This window comes from Microtus oregoni, unplaced genomic scaffold (assembly GCF_018167655.1).
Source record: "Microtus oregoni isolate MIOR12 unplaced genomic scaffold, Mior012 000020F_ref0000438, whole genome shotgun sequence".
In the NCBI taxonomy this organism is placed as follows: domain Eukaryota; kingdom Metazoa; phylum Chordata; class Mammalia; order Rodentia; family Cricetidae; genus Microtus; species Microtus oregoni.
In genome coordinates, this window is record NW_024543079.1 from 15,287,863 (window position 1) to 15,307,610 (window position 19,748).

General features: G+C 44.3%; 1 protein-coding gene across 3 annotated transcripts in view; it reads right to left on the reverse strand.

Annotated features, from left to right (window-relative positions):
- The window catches only part of Cbfa2t2 (CBFA2/RUNX1 partner transcriptional co-repressor 2), a 100,383-nt gene extending 87,171 nt beyond the window's left edge, over positions 1 to 13,212 (reverse strand). For all 3 annotated transcript variants that reach the window (XM_041670243.1, XM_041670242.1, XM_041670245.1), the window contains exon 1: positions 13,006 to 13,212. In XM_041670243.1, coding sequence (XP_041526177.1) covers positions 13,006 to 13,039 — 34 coding nt within the window. In that variant the 5' untranslated portion in view covers positions 13,040 to 13,212. The remainder of the gene's footprint in view (positions 1 to 13,005) is intronic.
- Positions 13,213 to 19,748: the final 6,536 nt, after the last annotated feature.

Sequence of the window (19,748 nt, forward strand, 5' to 3'; positions counted from 1 at the left end):
CTTCACACCAATGCACATAAAATAAAGTTAAATAAACCATAAAAAGATTTAAAAAAAAAAAGAAATAGAGAAAGAGAAAAGCCCAGAGGCAAAAGGTAGTTGGGATAATTTATGAAACGCTGGCAAAAAAAAAAAAAAAGCCAAGTTAAGGCCAGGCACTCATAACTAAGAATAAGTCTCTGTGCATGATTTATCTGAAAGCTGGGTGGTGGGCCCCCAAAGAGTCCAAGGAGCATAACATCATATCACAACACATACACATACACACACACACACACACACAGAGAGAGAGAGAGAGAGAGAGAGAGAGAGAGAGAGAGAGAGAGAGAGAGAGAGAGAATGCCCCCATTAAGATTCAGGGGGCATGAAAATGAGGACAAAAGCAGGGCATGCTGGTACATGCCTTTAATCCTAGCTCTTAAAGGTTCCAGAAGCAGGTAGAACTCTGGAAGTTGGTCTACATATTATGTTCTAGGATTGTCAGGGCTACAAAGCGAGACCCTGACTCAAAGCAAACAAACAAAACAAAAAGATAAGGTGTGGCAGTGCTGTTTGGGACAAAGACAGGAGGGCCTAGCTCTGCGTTCAATGACTCAAGGGTCTCAGAAAAAGTGTGATTAAAGCAGGATACTTGATATTCTCTTCCAACCTCTGAAGCTACACACATGGGGGCACACATCCACCACCAGCACCCACACAACTCTTTTAAAAAGATAAAGTTCAGCCGGGCGGTGGTGGCGCACGCCTTTAATCCCAGCACTCGGGAGGCAGAGGCAGGCGGATCTCTGTGAGTTCGAGACCAGCCTGGTCTACAAGAGCTAGTTCCAGGACAGGCTCCAAAACCACAGAGAAACCCTGTCTCGAAAAATCAAAAAAAAAAAAGATAAAAGTTCTGGAGAGATGACTCAGTTGGTAAAGCATTTGTCACACATGAGTAAGGACAGGTTTGACCTTTAACATCAACATAAAAAGCTGGTGTGGTGGTGTACACTGAGAAGGCGGGAACAGACACACTCCCGGGATTTGATGACCAGCCAGTCTAGCCTATCACTGATTAGGGAGACACTTAAATGTCAAAGTGAATGGCTCCCCAGAAATGCATCTTCCAATCTCCAAAGGCATAAGTACATACATGAATGTAAACACACAGTTAAATATAAATAAACTCTTAAATTATTTTTCTCAGTATCAATCCAAAAACACAAAGCAATCCCTGCAATCCCAGAATTTGGGAGGATGAGACAGGACAATACACAATAGCAGAAAATGTTTCAGTACATACTCACACCTTTTTACTTTCTTGTTCATTTTTGCTGTTAATGTTCTAACCAAAATCAACACACTGCTGAGGTAAACTGCATTCAGGTATCTGACTAGAAAGAGCTAGGAAAGCAACCAATTAGCTCTTCCAAGTCTCACCAGCTGTGTTTTCCTGGTGACAGAGGATCTGCCCACCTGCTCCCACAGATGGTACAGCTGAAGTAAAACACCTGGTTCAGTACAGCCACTCCACGCACACAGACATGCTAGCTATGAAGACAGCAAGCCCAAATCAGTATTTTCTTTTTCTTTTTTTTTTTTTTTTTGGTTTTTTTTCGAGACAGGGTTTCTCTGTGGTTTTGGAGCCTGTCCTGGAACTAGCTCTGTAGACCAGGCTGGTCTCGAACTCACAGAGATCCACCTGCCTCTGCCTCCCGAGTGCTGGGATTAAAGGCGTGCGCCACCATCGCCCGGCTAGTATTTTCATCTTATTATCTACACAGAGACCAAAATCATCTCCCAAATACAAATACTCTAATTTCAAAGTATAATAATAATATCCAAATTGATAACTGATTACCTAGAGTTTTAGTTATTTACCTATCATAACTTTTGGTGGCCAGCCTGATCGACATAGCAAGCACCTGAGCCAGTCAGGGCAATATAGTCAGACCCTTTTTTAAAAAATTAAAAATATAGCAATAAAAATAAGACAAAATCTTTCTTTTAAGATTTATTTATTTATGCCGGGGCCTTTAATCCCGGCACTCAGGAGGCAGAGGCAGATGGGTCTCTGTAAATTCGAGACCAGCCTAGTCTACAGAGCAAGTTCTGGAACAGGCTTCAAAGCTACAGAGAAACCCTGCCTTAAAGGAAAAAAAAATTATTGATTGATTAATTGATTGTGTATGCAGTGTTCTGCCTGTATGAATGACTGCAGGCCAGAAGAGGGTACAGATCTCATTATAGATGGTTGTAAGCCACCAAGTGGGTGCTGGGAATTGAATTCAGGACCTTTGGAAGATCAGGCAGTGCTCTTAACCTTAGCCATCTCTCCAGTCCCGACAAAATCACTTTTAAATGCCAGGCATAGGCTGGGTAGCACACCTTAAAACCCAGCTCTCAGCAGCAGAGTCAAGTCAATTTCTGTGACTAGTCTACACAGCCAAGATATACAGAGAAACCCTGTCTCACCAAAACAAAATGACAGGCAGAGTGCCAGAAAGATTGCTCAGCAGTAAAGGTGCTTGTCATCAAGTCTGATGACCTGAATTCCATCCCCTGGAACCACATGGTAAGAAAGAACCAACTCACAGGAGCTGTTCTTTGACCTCCACAGGTGGCATCACACCCACTTCAACAAATGTAAAAAAGGTTTGAAAAGACTGATCACTACCAGCAAATTCAGGGGCTGGAGAGATGCCTCAGCAGTTAACAGAAATTACTGCTCAAGAGGACCCAAGTTCAGTTCCCAGCACCCATGTGGGGCAGCTCACACACCTGCACTCACATTGCACATACCAACAGACACACTTAAAACTGCAATTACGGACTAGAGTGCTGAGATTAAACCTGTACACCACCATACCCAGTGATTTATTTCTTGTGCAAATTAAAAATTCATCAGCTGACAGATGATTTCATGTCAGTCACCAGCATATTAAACTGTCACAAATCCCATTCAGTCACAAAACTGAATATGAGATGGCAATATAGCTTTCTGAACGTGCAATACCCAAAAATTCAAAACAAATAGGGAAAACAGGTCCTAGAAAGAAAGATCAGCAGCTAAGAGCACTTACTGTGGGGTGCTACTGTACACTGGTGAAGCAGTAATCAGAGGGAGCCTCTAAGGCCTGTGCCTGGAGGTGGGATATTGTTTTAGGTTATAGGAAAGAAATGCTTCCTTGTCTCTTAGGTTTACCAGAAACAATTTGAAGAGGATAAATGAATTTTGCACCAAGCCACAATAAAGTCCCAAAACTCCAACCCACTTTCATAACCACAGAGGGTTGTTAGAGAAGACATCGGTATTGTCAAAGCACTTCAAAAAGAAAGAAATCCTGGCGCCATCTCGTTTGAGGTGGTTGATGACTGAAAAGAACAAGATCCAAGGGAAGATCCGTTATTTAGTGATTGCCCTGACAGTGGCAAGATGCATCTACACAGTTACTGAAGAAGTCTCTGAAGACCTGTCTTTAAAGACCCGTCTTTAACAAACTTGAACCTAAAAAGGAAAGCCCTTCTAAGAAAAGCAGTTATGAAGGCCAAAACAGAGCAGAAGTATTTGTGCCTATGCACACACGTCACACACATGAAAAGGGGAAGGAGCAAGACGACTACGGGTGGACGGATGGACACCTACAAACCACACCTCCAAAATACTATGAATCTCAGCTGGGCAACGGTGGTGCACTCCTTTGAGGCTGACAGATCTCTGTGAGTTCAAGGGCAGCCTGGTCTACAAAGCTAGTTCCGGACAGTCATGGCAGTTACACAGAGAAATCCTGTCTCGAAAGAATAAAAATTTTTTTAAAAAAATCTGAATCTCAAAAAAGGTAGATAGTTGTGAATGCAACTATTTCTAGACCCACTGCTAATATTCTGATCCAAAGCGGTCACCTCCCTCTCTTAGCCTAAATCAGCAATGTCTTACTTCATATTGCAGGTCCCATCCTTGACTCACAAAATGTTTTCTCCAGAAGCAGAGTGATCTCTTCAAGTGTAAAATCGTTCAAAACATGTCACCCAACTAGTATGTACAATTTTTATGTGTTTTTTTCCAGTCACTTAAAAAAATAAACTTGACGCCGGGCGGTGGTGGCGCACACCTTTATTCCCAGCACTTGGGAGGCAGAGGCAGGCAGATCTCTGTGAGTTCGAGACCAGCGTGGTCTACAAGAGCTAGTTCCAGGACAGGCTCCAAAACCACAGAGAAACCCTGTCTCGGAAAAGCAAAAAAATAAATAAAAATAAATAAATAAACTTGAGCCGGGTGGTGGTGGCGCACACCTTTATTCCCAGCACTGGGGGGGGGGGGGGGGGACAGGCAGATATCTGTGAGTTCAAGGCCAGCCTGATCTACAACAGCTAGTTCCAGGACAACTAGGACTGCTACACAGGGAAACCCTGTCTCAAAAAACCCAAAATAATAATAATAAATAAACTTGAGGGGGGCTGGAAAGATGTCTCAGAGGTTAAGTAAGAGCACTGACAGCTCTTCCAGAGGTCCTGTGTTCAATTCTCAGCAACCATATGGTGGTTCACAATCATCTATAATGAGATTTGGTGCCCTACATGCCAGAACACTCTATATATAATAAGTAAGTCTATCTTTGGAAAAAAACAATCAAATAAATTTGAGTATGCTGGAGAGATGGCCTAGCTGTTGTAAGTTCTTGGAGCTCTTCTCAGGACCCCAGCTCAGTTCCTAGCACCGAGGTACCTCACAACTCTCCCTAATTCTCAGCACCAGGGAATCCAATGCATCTGGCTTGTTTGGGCATCTGCATGTGCATGCACACACACACCCCTGCACATAATTTCAAAACAATAAAAATAGTTGGGCATGGGCTGGAGAGATGGCTCAGTGGTTAAGAGCATTGCCTTGTCTTCCAAAGGTCCTGAGTTCAATTCCCAGCAACCATATGGTGGCTCACAACCATCTGTAATGAGGTCTGGTGCCCTCTTCAGGCATGCACGCAGACAGAATATTGTATGCATAATAAATAAATAAACAAATAAATATTTTAAAAAAAAGTTGGACATGATGGTGCACACATTTGATCCTAGTGCTCAGGAGACAGAGGCGGGTTGATTTCTGTAAGCTGAAGAACAGTCTGGTCTACAGAGTGAGTTCCAGGACAGCAAAGCTACAAAGAAAGACCCTGATTATAAGACCAAAAACTGAAAATAAAAACTATATTTAAAAAACTAAATTTGGGCCAGGCAGTGGTAGCACACACCTTCAACCCCAGCACTTGGGAGGCAGAGACAGGTGGGTCTCTGTGAGTTCACAGCCAGCCTGGTCTAGTTCCACGACAGGAACCAAAAGCTACGGAGAAACCCTGTCTCAAAAAAATCCAAAAAAGGGGGCTGGAGAGATGGCTCAGAGGTTAAGAGCATTGCCTGCTCTTCCAAACGTCCTGAGTTCAATTCCCGGCAACCACATGGTGGCTCACAACCATCTGTAATGGGGTCTGGTGTCCTCTTCTGGCCTGCAGGCATACACACAGACAGAATATTGTATACATAATAAATAAATATTAAAAAAAAAACTAAACTTGGGAACATTATGCATATACAAAGGATCAAATCCAGAATGTGTTTATCACTGAACTATATCCCCAACCAAATCATGATGAATTTAACTTAAAAAATAAAATAGAATAGAACCAGGAGCATACACACCTTTGATTCCACACTAGGGAGGCTGAGGAGGTGGAACTACCCTTCAGTTCCAGTTCTGGGATACAAAGAAGTCAAGGGTAGCCTGGGCTATATAGACTGTCTTTTAAAAAAAAAACCATAATTAGGCCGGGCGATGGTGGCGCACGCCTTTAATCCCAGCACTCGGGAGGCAGAGGCTGGCGGATCTCTGTGAGTTCGAGATTAGCCTGGTCTACAGACCTAGTTCCAGGACAGGCTCCAAAGCCACAGAGAAACCCTGTCTCGAAAAGCCAAAAAAAAAAAAAAAAAAAAACCTAATTAAAAAAACAGAGCCGGGCGGTGGTGGCGCACGCCTATAATCCCAGCACTCGGGAGGCAGAGTCAGGCGGATCTCTGTGAGTTCGAGGCCAGCCTGGTCTACAGAGTGAGTTCCAGGACAGGCTCCAAAACCACAGAGAAACCCTGTCTCGAAAAACAAAAACAAAAACAAAAAAAAACAAAAACAAACAAAAAAAACAGTAATACAGATACAATCAGGAGCTGTGCACAGTGGTGTATACCTGCAGTGCCAATATATTTGGGTGGAGAAGAACACTTTAATCCACAAATAGGAGACTAGTCCAAATCAGAGTGAACACTTGTCTCAAAAACTAAAATAAAGCCTGAGATTGTTGCACACAGCTGTAACTCATTACCTGGGAGGCAGAAGTGGGAAGATCATAGCACAGAGGCTACATAGCCACTTCCAGGCTAGCGTGGGTTACATAGGAAGGTCCTATCTCAAAAACAGTAAGATTCTGAGGCTATAGTTCAGTGATAAGAGTACTTAACAAACTCAAGGCCTATTAGCACTGTAAAAAAAAAAAAAAATGGCAGGAAAAATGGCTCAGCTGTTAAAGAGTATTGTTATCCCTGAGAAGACTCAGGTTGGTTTCCAGAACCCAAATGGTGGCTCACAACTCAATTGTCTGTAATTCTAGTCCCAAGGGATAGAAACCAAGATCTTCTGGGCCCCAGGCAAATATATAGTACAAAGAAATGCACATAGACTGAACACCATACACATAAACCAAATGATAAAAAAAAAAACTAAGATAAGCAAAGGACAGTTGCTCTCTACTGTAACACCAGCATTTGAGAGATTAGAGCAGAAAAGTTGCTACTGAGTTCAGTCTGTGTACTATAGGATGAAACAGCAAACCAACCAACCACTAAAATAGAGAGGATTTGTTTTAGTGGTAGAACCTATTATCTAAGATCCATAAGTTTGACACGTAGCGCCACAATAAGTGTGTATGTGTGGTACGTGTGTGTGTATGCTGCGTGTACTTATATATACAGGTAGGACTATAACTTTATAAATAAAGCCTTGTGGATGAATAGATGGACGGGGAAACAGGTCAAACTGATGTTGCTCCTCAAGATCACTGCCTGTGCTAGGCAGCACTGGTACACACCTTTAATCCCTTAACTCTGGGATCCAGAGGCAGGCTGGATCTCTGAGTTCAAGGCCAGCCTGGTCTACTGAGCTAGTTCTTATACAGCTAAGAGCTGTTACACAGAGAAACTTTGTCTCAACAAAACAAAACAGTATCGGGCAGTAGTGGCACATGCCTTTAATCCCAGTACTTGGGAAGCAGAGAAAGGCTGATCTACAGAGTGAGTTCCAGGATAGCCAGGGCTGTTACACAGAGAAAGCCTGTCTCAAAAAAACAAAACAAAAAACTATAAAATAAAAAGTAAAAGGGACACAAGGTACAGCTCAGTGATAAAGTGCTTGCCCAGCATGGACATGGTCCTAGGTTTAATTCCCAATACAGCTACTAAATAAATAAATAAACAAACAAAAACATAATTTAAAAAAAAAACTATAGATCAAATCCAACTACAAGTTATTGTTTAATATCCACCCCCTCTTTTTCATTGTTTTTTGAGAGCCCAGGCTGAATTGGCACATGTAATAATCCTCATGCCTCAATATCCCAAATGTTGGGATTAAAGGCGTGTGCTTTTAAACAAATATTGCCTTTAATCCCAGCACTCAGGAGGCAGAGGCAGGCTGAATCTCTGGGTTAAGGCCAGCCTGGTCTACAAAGTGAGTTACAGAACAGCCAGGACTACACAGAGAAACCCTTCCTCAAACAATAAAAAATAAAGATAGATAGATAGGAAGGAAGGAAGGAAGGAAGGAAGGAAGGATTAGAGAGGTTAAACTGAATGTGGTAGTTCACTCCTGTAACTTAATTCCTGCGTAAAACTAAAAGAAAAGGGGAAAAGATGACTTGTTTCTGCCTGTCACTTCTGAAGGCAGATACCACTTTTCTAGAAAGAAACAAAGTACTGAAGACGAGGAAAACTTTTCTCATTTTCATTGTGCAGAAAAATACCACTGGTATATTAGCTTTTATGGGATGGGGGTGGCAGTGGTGGTCAGGAGTGTTGTGAATTCCAGGAAAATGTGGGCGTGTTTACTGTTGCTCTAGGGATATGAGATCTAAATGAATAAATCTGTGCTATGTGAATGTTTGTTCTCATGTGGTTTTTAAAAATTAAAAGCAGGCAAGACCTCTACATGATGATCAAAATAAAGGAATGAGGCAAAAAAATTTTTTTTAAAGAGAAAAGGTCAAAATTGTGTGTCAAGGCATGTGTGCATGCCTGATAGTAACATTTCAGTTGAGCTGCTGGAGTTTAGATTACATATTTGTTGCCATCAGCTAATTTAATTTAAAGTCTGCCAATTCCAGAGCTATAAATTCAGAATTTTACATTGGTCATTGTGAATTTTGCTTTAATTTCTGCATTTAATTATAGCAATTCAAAACAGAAGGGAGAACCAAATCCTTTTAGTTTTTCATTTGGCTTCCCCCATCTTAAGACAGAGTCTGACTACACAGCACAGAGAGGCCTCAAAACCTCCATCCTACCTCAGCCTTCCAAAAAGTGGGATTACAGGCACCTATTACCATGCCCAGCAAGAGTCAAATCTTTGCTTTGTTTTTATTGATCCAGGGTTTCTCCTTGTAGCCCTGGCTGTCCTGGCACTCACTCTGTAAATCAGGCCTGGCTAAATTATTGTTTAATATCCACCACTACCGCCCTTTGTTATTATTTTTTTGAGACAGAACCCAGGCTGGCCTGGCACTTACAATATTCCTCCTGCCTCAATGTCCCAAATGCTGGGATTACAGGTGTGTGCTATTATACAAATACTGCCTTTTCTTTCCCATTCATCTCTAGAGTAATTCTGGCAATCCTGTTCAGGCATGGGGGGCTTCTGTTTCTAAACTTGGCACCTGAAAAGTGAGTCGGGAAGATGAGGAGTTTGAAATCAGCATGAGTTATGCTGGAAAGTAGGAGTTTAGGATAATCCAGTCAGGTAGGAGGAATACCAATAAAAAGGAGTAGGAACATAATCTGACCATCTCAGAGGTAAAAAGTAACTAAATCAACCCGAAAATAGGTGCAAACCAGCAGTGGACCTGGAGTAGAGAACAGAAAGTACTTAGGTGTTCATCCTCATCAGGATCTCTTTGGGGCATTTTCATGTCTCTGTTATGCTGATAGCTCTATGCCACATAAGGAAAATGTTTCTCAAGAGGACAAGTCTTGCCAGGCGGTAGTGGCACAGGCCTTTTATTTCAGCACTCGGGAGGCAGAGGCAGGTGGATCTCTGTGAGTTCGAGGCCAACCTGGTTTACAAGAGCTAGTTCTAGGACAGGCTCCAAAGCTACAGAGAAACCCTGTCTCGAAAAACCAAAGAGGGCAAGTCTTATTCTTACACCCTTACATCTTTTTATAGTAATGAATGCCAGCCTGGTCTACAAAGCAAATTCCATTTTTATTTTTATTTATTTTTTTTTTTTGAGACAGGGTTTCTCTGTTTAATAGTTCTAGCTGTCCTAAAACCAGGTCTGTAGACTAAGCTGGCCTTGAACCCACAGGTATCTGCCTTCCCCTGCCTCTCCAGTGCTGGGATTAAAGGCATTGTGCCTACCTGGTTGGTATACTTTTTTTCAAGTGTATGAGTCAAGGGGTAAGAACCACTATAAAATGATCTCCATCCCAATGGCACCAGGATTAAGAGGCCCTGGCTGCTGTTGTGGTTGTTTGACTAGCACTGCCAGGAAAAAAATAAAGCGTAAAATATTCATGCATTGTAGGCAAACTTAGCCATTCATCCCAATGGCATGAACACCAAAGGACGAAGTTTTACCTACAGTTATTTCCCTAGGGACTCTTGACTGAGGACTGAGTTCTTTCCTTCTTTCTTTCCCCAGGACTATAGTTAAAAACACTGACCAGGACCGGGAGGTGGTGGCACACGCCTTTAATCACAGCACTCAGGAGGCAGAGGCAGGCAGATCTCTGTGAGTTCAACAAGAGCTAGTTTTAGGACAGGCTCCAAAGCAACACAGAGAAACCCTGTCTTGAAAACCAAAAAAAAAAAAAAAAATAGAGCAGTTACCTAGTATACACTAGAGCCTGTGTTCCTTCAGCTGAAGGGGGGGTGTGGCGCGCACCTTTAATCCCAGCACTCGGACTGCAGAGGCAGGCAGATCTCTTTTAATTCAAGGCCAATCTGGTCTACAAGAGCTAGTCTCAGAACAGCCAAGGATGCAAAGAAAAATGCTGTCTGGAAATACGAAAGAAAGAAAGAAGAGAGAGAGAGAGAAGAGAAAACTGTAGGTAAACTTCTGGAGCAGCAGATGGTCAACACTGAACCACTGAAAGGACACATGCCTGTAATGCCATAGCTCTGAAGAAGTTGAGCAGGAGGTAGGCCTGGCCTAGGCCATGGTTATTGTAAGATCCTATTTTAATGAAAGAAAGCACTCAAACAAACGCATTTCAGTGTAATTTTTTAAAAAATTTATTTATTATATATACAGCATTCTGTCTGCACATATGCTTGTACTACAGGCAAGAAGAGGGCCCCAGATCTCATTGCAGATGGTTGTGAGCTACCATGTGGTTGCTGGGAATTGAACTCAGAAAGAGATGCCAGTGCTCCTAACCTCTGAGCCATCTCTCCAGCCCCAGCGTAATTTATTAAATGATTCTGAACTAAAGTAAAAGTCGAGTAGGATATGACAGTGAACATCTGTATTCCCAGTATTCAGGAACTTGAGGCAAGATTAAGAGTTGGAGGTCATGCCAGGCATAGTATCACACATTACACGCCTTTGATCCCAGCACTTGGGGAGACAGAGGGAGGCAAATCTCTGCGAGTTCCAGGCCAGCCTGGTCTACAGAGCTAGTTCCAGAACAACTAAGGCTATTACACAGAAAAGCCCTGTCTCAAAAAGAGAAAAAGAAAAAAAGAAAGAAAGAAAGAAACTTAGTTATATAACACACCAAAAAGTGGTACTTCTTGGCTTTTGTTGTTTTTCCAGACAGCCTCCCTGCATAGCTTGGGCTGACCTCAAACTCACATCTCCCTGCCTAAGCCTCCTGAGTGCTGGGATTACATAGGCTTTCACCATACTCAACATGGAAATTTCTTAGGTCAGCTGGACCTAGTGACACTTGCCTGTATTCTTAGCTACTGTACAACTGAGAGAGAATTATAAGTTGGCTGGGCAACTTAGTAAAATCCAATCTGAAAATAAAGAAGGCTGGGGATACAATTCAGTATACAGCATAAAGTATAAGGCCCTAAATCCAATTCCCAATACTGCTAAGTAAATAAATTTAAATTCAGATAAAAGGTTGTTTCAGCCGAGCGGTGGTGACACATGCCTTTAATCCTAGCACTCAGGAGGCAGAGGCGGGTAGCTCTGAGTTCGAGGCCAGCCTGGTCTACAATAGCTAGTTCTAGGACAGGCTCCAAAGCTACAGAGAAACCCTGTTTCAAAAAACCAAAACAAAGGATGTTCCACTTTCCAAATATAATGGAATCTTTGCCAGACCTAAGGTTTACCTGGTCTGCCTCCACCATACCATCATAAGCAGCAACAGTACAGGACTACGAAGGGATTATCGGGTGAATCTATCTTGTATTTCTTCAATGTGGATGAGTGCCCAAGAATGAGGCTATATAAAAACCTCCCTTTTAAGTGCTCAAGAACAAGGCTCTGGGAGAGGGCATAGAGTTCTCAATACCTCTCATTTTATCTCCTGCACAATGGACATGCTCAAATAACTCATTTTAGTCTTCATTTACTTCTTAGGTTTTTTTATGGTTTTTTTTTTTTTTTTTTTGAGACAGGGCCTCACTATATAGCCCTGACTGGCCTGGTACTGGCTGTGTAGATCAAACTCAGTGATCCACCTGCCCCAAAAGTGCCTCAAAAACCTCTTTTTAGGCTGTCATTCAGCATCAACAAAGGAAAATCCACAGAACAGTTTACGTGAGTCTCCTCTCAAACTCAAATCCAGAATCTACTTTGTTGCCATATCCTCCGGGCCTAGAGTGATACTTTGTACTTAAGAGATGATTTAATAAATATTAAATGAATCGAATGCAATACGCCTGCTGCTCAAGTAATGTTGACTATTACTGCTATTTTAATGACAATTAAGTTTTTATTGTTCTTATTAAATGATACAATCCCTCCTGCAAGGATCTTACAATTCTAGAAAACCATCGGATACATGAAAGGGCAAAACGGGGGTAAGAATAAAAACACAACTCGGTGACCCTGTAGGACTAGGCAAAGACATCTAAAAAAAATACACAACTAAATCCTAATTTCAGACTTTTCCGAGGTGCACACAGAATGGTTTATCACACTTCTGTGATGTGCAACTGTGTGTGGAGGGCGATCTACTGGGCTCACTAAACCCAACTACAGCAATTCACAGAACGTTCCTCACAACCCAATTTTCAGACAGAGCAACTGAGACTCCTCCAGGATCGCCAAGGTCACAGCCTGTACACGGGAGAAGCCGGGATGTGAACCCAAGCTGTCCGACCCCAGAGCCTGCACTCAACAGGCCCCTCCGGAACACCAGTCCCGCGTCTTCCAACATCTACCACACGTCGCTCCAAATCCAGCGTGCCTACGGTTTCCCCGGACCGGACTTTCGGCCCCAATGCCGCGAAAACAAAACAATACTTCTCTCGCGGCCAGTCCACAGGGCGCCCGCCAGGCCTGAGATCCAAGGCCGCTCCGCACAGTCCCGCTAGCACCCGGAGCCCCGCGCCCCGCCGCGCCGCATGAAGCATCGGGGTGGTCCCGAGAGCCCGCGAAGGCCAGGAGAGTCGCGTGACCTTGGATATAGCACCCTACTCCCGGCCTCAGTTTCCCCGCGCGGGCCTCCCACCGGGGGCCTCAGCGGAGCCTCGCGCCTATGGAGCAGCAGGCCCCTCCACACACACCCCTCAGCCTCCCGCCTTCCCGCTCCACTTACGCTGGAAAGCGGCTGCTCCGGGGACACCCACCATCGCGGAACGCAGCCTGCCGCGAGCGCCACCCACTTCGACCCACCGCCCGAGTCCTCCGCAGGCGCAGGCCGGAACCTGCACCCGCCGAACTCGCCCGCACCAGCGCCGCCGCCGCCGTTAGGCCGCGCGCCGCCCCGCCCCCGGACGGCCCCGGCACGCCCCCGCCGCGCACTCCCGCGCCCCGACCAACGCACGCGGAAGCCCGGCCTGAGGGCGCTCACGCGAAGCACCACCTCCCGGCCCGGCCCGCCCCTTCCGCACCAGGCTGCGTCCTATCCTGGAGCGGCCTGCACCTCAGACCCGCCTCCCGCGCGCAGTGAGCGGCCGGCACGTAATCGCCGTCTCCGAGCTCCAGACTTCCGGATGTGGCCTGGGCGGCCACTTAGGGGCGGGGGCGGGGGCGGAGTTCTGGGGCGGGGCTTCGGGGGAGGGCGTCTTCAGGTGCAGGCCTCGATGCCTTTATGGTTGTATTGGGTGGCAAGTTGTTCTTCTCCCCCCTTTTATTTGCTTGTTTGTTTTTACATTGATTTATTGCGTTTGTGTGCGTGTATGTGTTTGGGCGCATGCGTTCCAAGGTGTGCGTGTGACTGTCAGTGGACAAGTTGGGGGCATGCCCTCGTTCCACCCTATTGGTCCAGCTGATCAAACTTCATGCATCAGGCTTGTAGCAAGCATCTTTGCCAGCTGAGCCATCTCGCAGCAAACCCTTTTTAGGCTATAGGAATCTAAATGTTTAATATAACTAATAGCTGTCATAATTGATTTCTGTATTGTGGGGTTTTGTGTGTGTTTGTGGAAAGAGTGGCATATATATATATATATATATATATATATATATATATATATGTTGTAATTTTTTTTTTGGTCTATTTTTGGTTTTTCGAGACGGTTTCCCTATGTAGCCCCAGCTCTCCTGGGATTTGCTCTGTAGACCAGGCTGGCCTCAAACTCAAGAGATCTGCTGCCTCTGCTAGGATTTAAAGGTGAAGGCAAGCATCACCCTCGACTTGTTTCACTTTGTGGAAACAAGACCTTAATGTACGTTTGACCGGCTTGAACTCACTCACCTAGACCAGGCTATCCTTGAACCTTAAGCCATACTCCTGCCTCTGCCTCCCAAATGCTGTGTTACAACACCAACAGGCCTCATAAATTGTTTTGTTTCCAATAAGGGTTCTGTTTTGTATCTCTAGCTGGCCTGGAACACACCATGTAGTTCATGATGGTCTGGAATGCTCACCAATCTGCCTTTCTCAGCCACCCAAATGGGATTAAAAATAGGCACCACTAGCCAGTCTTCAAAGGCATCTCAAAAACCAAAAAGAAAAAAAGAAAATCAAAACAAGCAAACAAACTCATAGTAAACAAAGAAAGTACTCTGACAAATCCCAAGGTCCAAATCAGGAGCAGAAGGAGAGAGAGCAAGAGCAAGGAACTCAGGACCGCAAGGGGTGCACCCACACACTGAGACAATGGGGATGTTCTATCGGGAACTCACCAAGGCCAGCTGGACTGGGTCTGAAAAAGCCTAGGATAAAACCGGACTCGCTGAACATAGTGGACAATGAGGACTACTGAGAACTCAAGAACAATGGCAATGGGTTTTTGATGCTACTGCACGTACTGGCTTTGGGGGAGCCTAGGCAGTTTGGATGCTCACCTTACTAGACCTGGATGGAGGTCCTTGGACTTCCCACAGGGCAGGGAACCCTGATTGCTCTTTGGGCTGATGAGGGAGGGGGAGTTTAGTGGGGAAGGGGGAGGGAAATGGGAGGCGGTGGTGGGGAGGAGGCAGAAATCTTTAATAAACAAACAAACAAATTAATTAATTAATTAAAAAAAGAAAGTACTCTGACTGTAGGATGTTACTTTGAGCTACTCTGCCATTCTGTCTCTCAAAGACTCAAAATTATATTTCAGGAATTATTCAATGTTTCAAAAATTACAATTCAGAAATTACAACTAAAATGAAGGGGCTAGAGCTATGATTCACTGGTTAAGAGCACTGGCTGCTCTTTCAGAGGACCCAGGTTCAATTTCCGGCACCCATATGGCAGCTCATAACTGTCTGTAACTCTAATTCCAGAGACCCCACACCCTCACACAGACGTACATGCAGGCAAAATACACCAGTGCACATAAAAGAAAAATTTAAGAAGATAACAAAAATGAAGCCAGCCTGGCATGGGGGGTACACACCTGTAATCCCAACCCTTGAGAAACTGAAGCAAAAGAAATGCCAATTCAAGACCAGCCTGGGCCACGCAGTGAGAACCCCGTCTCAATAAAACAAGGTCAGAAGTGGTGCCCCACAGCTGTCTAGCAGCAGCACTTGCGCAGTGGAAGCAGGAGGTTCAAGGTTATTCTCACCAATAGAGTGAGTTCAAGGCCAACTGGGTGAACTGCAGTGACATTTGCCAGGTGAAGTGGTACACACACACACACACACACACACACACCATCCCAACAATCAGGAGGCAAAATCAGACAGTTCGAGTTCGAGGTCAGCCTGATCTACACAGCACAGGACAGCCAGGGATACACAGAGAAACCCTGTCTCAAACAAACAAAAAGTTATAGGTTCAGATAGACCTAGGAAATGGAAATTGCTTGTTCATTCGTTTGTTTGTCGTTTTTGTTTGTTTGTTTTATAAGATTATCACTCTGTTTCCCAGACTGGCCTGGAACTAACTCTTCACAAGTCCCTTGTCAACCTCCCAAATTCTGGGATTCCAGATCTGATCACACTAGCTGGATGTTTTTCTTCTTCCTTCCCCCACTCCCCGCAGTGTTTGTCTTCAGTGACAAGAAGAGTAAAGATGGGCAGGCAGAGAGAAATACATGCTGCCTGCCATCTGCCCAGGTCCTGCCACTTCCGCTGAGTTATAAACTCAAGGCCAGAGCAGCTGACAGTGAGAGAAACCACTTAAAGACCCGTGGAGTAACTTCTTCTAAGTAATGTTCCTTGTTGAACACTGCTGGCACTTTATTTACTTATGTATTTATTTATGATAGTGGTGGTTGGTTGGTTGGCTTGTGGATTGGTCCTGAGATGGGATTTCCTATACCTGACACTGGGCTAGAACTCCTTACTGTGTACCCTAGCAAGAGAACGCCTTTGAATGCCTTATCCTCTTAGGCTCTACTTCCCAAATTCTGAAGTAGACATACTATCAGGCCCAGATTTTCGTCATTATTATTATTATGTTTGATCATGGTTTCCCCATATAGCTCTGGCTGGCTTACTACTTGCCATGTGGCTCAGGATCGGGAATTCACAGCCATCTCCATTTCAGTCTCCTAAAGAATTACAGGGGTGTTCCACTGCACCCAACTCCTTCACACTCCAAAGCCTACCTATGTAATTGAGAAATATTTGCTGTGAGTGTGACTCTTCAGAAAAACGAACCCTTTCTCCAAAAGGTCGGTGGTGGCGCACGCCTATAATCCCACCATTCGGAAGGCAGAGGCAGGTGGATCTCTGTGCCTTTGAGGCCAGCCTCATCTACAAAGTGAGTTCTGGGACAGCCAGAGCTGTTACACAGAGTAACCCTGTCTCGAAAAACAAAAAGAAGATTACGAAGAAAATGAATCACCTTAAAAACATTTTTCATCTTAAGACAGTTTCATTAGTCTGAGGAGCTGGTTTCAGAATAATTTTGTAGTTCAGTCTAGGCTTAAACTCTATTTTTTTAAAAAATAATTTATTTATTGTGGATTGATGTTTTGGTCCTCTAGAACTGGAGTTAGAGACAGTTGTGAGCCACATGTGGGTGCTAGAATTGAACCCAGGTCCTCTGGAAGAGCAGCCAGTGCTCTTTTAACCACTGAACCATCTCTCCAGCCCTAGGCTTAAACTTTTAATCCTCCTGCCTTAGCCACGTTAGTGCTGGTATTGCAAAGCTGTGATGCCACATGTGAAATAGAGATCAGGATGGTCCTGTTTTATCTACCACTTAATTTGATAGGCTTTATCAAATTTAATCAGAAGCATATGTACCCAAAGGTATATGGGAACTATATCAGAGAAACCAGACCCCAAAACTTATCAAACACACCAGACCAAGGAATGATGCAACTCCTTCCTGGGTCATACAATGGGGGGAGGGGGGAGCTCCTAAGATTGGTTAAGACTTTACCCATCATCAAGCTATCTCCAAGCAATAACTTCCTGATTCTGTCCCCAGTACTCCAGGGGTTTTAGCTTATATGATCTGCTTGACAAAGCCAACTCAAGTTATCTTTTCTGGAGACCTAGTAATCTTAGAACTCACTCACCAACTGCACCACCACGTTACCACCTGTCCCATACTTTAAGACAGAATCTACCAGGACTGAAGAGATGGCTCAGTGGTTAAGAGTACTGACTGCTCTTCCAATGGAGCTGGGTTCAATTCCCAGCAGCCACATGGTTGCTCACAACTGTCTGTAACTCCAGTTCCAAGGGATCCAACACCATCACACAGACATATATGCAGGCAAAACACAAATGCACATCAAATAAGAATAAATTGAATAAACAGAATCTACCAGTGCAGCCCTGTCTGAATAAACAGATAGTAACTATAATCCAGCAGGCTGGCCTAGAATTTAATGCGCTTGCCTCTGCCTCTCAAATACTGGAATTACAAATGTGAAATACCCCCCACCGCCCTCTGTTTAGCATCTGGAACCACCCCAGAGCTTCAACAGCCCATACTGGAACTATTGCAACATTAGTTGTTATATTAACCTAAGCACCTGCAATAACTCCGCTAGCATCTCTCAGCTCCCTGCCTTATGTCTTTCCTAAGGCACCTTTTAACTCTGTGGCCTCTTTAACCCATTGTTGGCCATTCTGTAATATAATCCTTGTGTGTATTATATGATCTGAAAATTAGCATCAGTAATTAAGATTGGACCAGGGGTGGTTATCTTTGCCCTTTAAGCCCATCACTTTTTAGGCAGAGGCAGACAGATCTTTGTGAATTTAAGGCCAGCCTGGTCAACATAGAGAATTCTAGGTCTGCCATGGTTATGTAGAGAGACTAAACAAATAATAATAATAATAATAAAGGTTGAAAAAAACCTATATTTGCCAATGGTTCGAAGAACTAAAGAAAACCCAGACTATTACACAAATTCGAGGCTGCAAAAATAGTCTAGTGGTAGAAAGCTTGCTTAGCATGCATAAGAACCTGTGTTCAATCCTTGAAACCACAAAAAGAAAAAGCGTTTGCCAGGTATGGTGGTACATGTGCGTACAGGCAGGAAGATCAAGAGTTTGAAGTCATCCTCTGATACTGTTGGGTTTGATGCCTATATATACCACATGGGACTCTGCCTCGAAGCAAGCAAGAACAGGCTTTCATTAAGTTGGTCAGGCTGGCCTTGAATTCATCCTCCTTACTCCTCCTTGAGAGTAACTGGAATTACAGGCAGGCATGTCCCATGGTTTTTGCAACGCTGGGGATGGAATCCAGGGCTTAGTGCTAGACACGCTCTCTACCAACTAATGTACATTCCCAGCTCCTAATGAGTTTTTCGTTTCCCCGGTCATGCCTCTATGACGCTGAGAGGACCAGGAGGCACTGGGCAAGGTGGACAGGCTTCCCTGCTGCCTGCTTGAAGATCAAAGAATGGTTTCTGGAGCCTGAGGCAAAAGAAAACATAAAAAGTTTCAGTTCAGCCCTAAGGACTCTGGTTTACACCCCCAACACACACATACATACACACAGAGACATGCAACACCCCCTTCCTTCTAAACAAATGTGTCAGACATTCTTAGATTTCTTTTTTACCCCGAAACAGGGTTTCTCTGTAATTTTTGGAGCTCGCTCTGTGTCCCAGACTAGACTTGAACTCACAGAGATTCACCTGTTTCTGCCTCCTAAGAGCTGGGATTAAAGGCCTGCGCCACCACTGCCCAGCTCAGCCGCTCTTAAAGGAGAAAGATCCAGAAACTCAGAGTCTCCTCAAAGAATGTATAAAAGGCTCGCTTATGCAGGGCAGGGTGTGGCAGACCTTGTCTATACAACTGAACCTCCCAGGGTGCTTGCCTTGTAAAATGGGCTCAAAGTGAGAGAAATTTTTTATTCTGTCAGAGGTAGCTAGCCTTGCCAGAGGAGGGGCAGGGAATTTTGGCACTGCCTTTAATCCCAACATTTGAGAGACAAAGGCAGGTAGATCTCTGTGAGTTCCAGGCCAGCCTGGGTTACACAAAGAAAGCCTGTTTCAAAAAACAAACAAAAAAGGTTGCAAGGTTGCTAACCTTCCAAGGACCAATATTATTCCATAATTCTCTACCACCTTGTAAAACTTTTATGTAAATCTTTTAAATCTCCCTATGTGGTAAAATTTTCATTTACACAAAGTACCCCCATTATTTGCTATGCTAGGGTATCCCAGAGCCTTGAGAACGCTAGGCAAACACTCTACCACCATTCCACACCTCCTGTCACTGGACACCAGAGACTGTCCTCAGCATTGGGGATACAATAGTCTTAGACAAAATCCCTGCCCCACGGGGCATCTTGTTTTTCAAGACAGGGTTTCTCTGTTTAGCCCTAACTATCCTGGAACTTGCTCTGTAAACCAAGCTGGTCTGGAACTCAGAGATCCACCTGCCTCTGCTTCCTGAGTTCTGGGATTAAAGGTGTGCACCACCACTAGGCTAAGAGAGTCTATTCTAAGGAGCTGGCACTTAAACCTGAAACCTAAAGAAGATAAC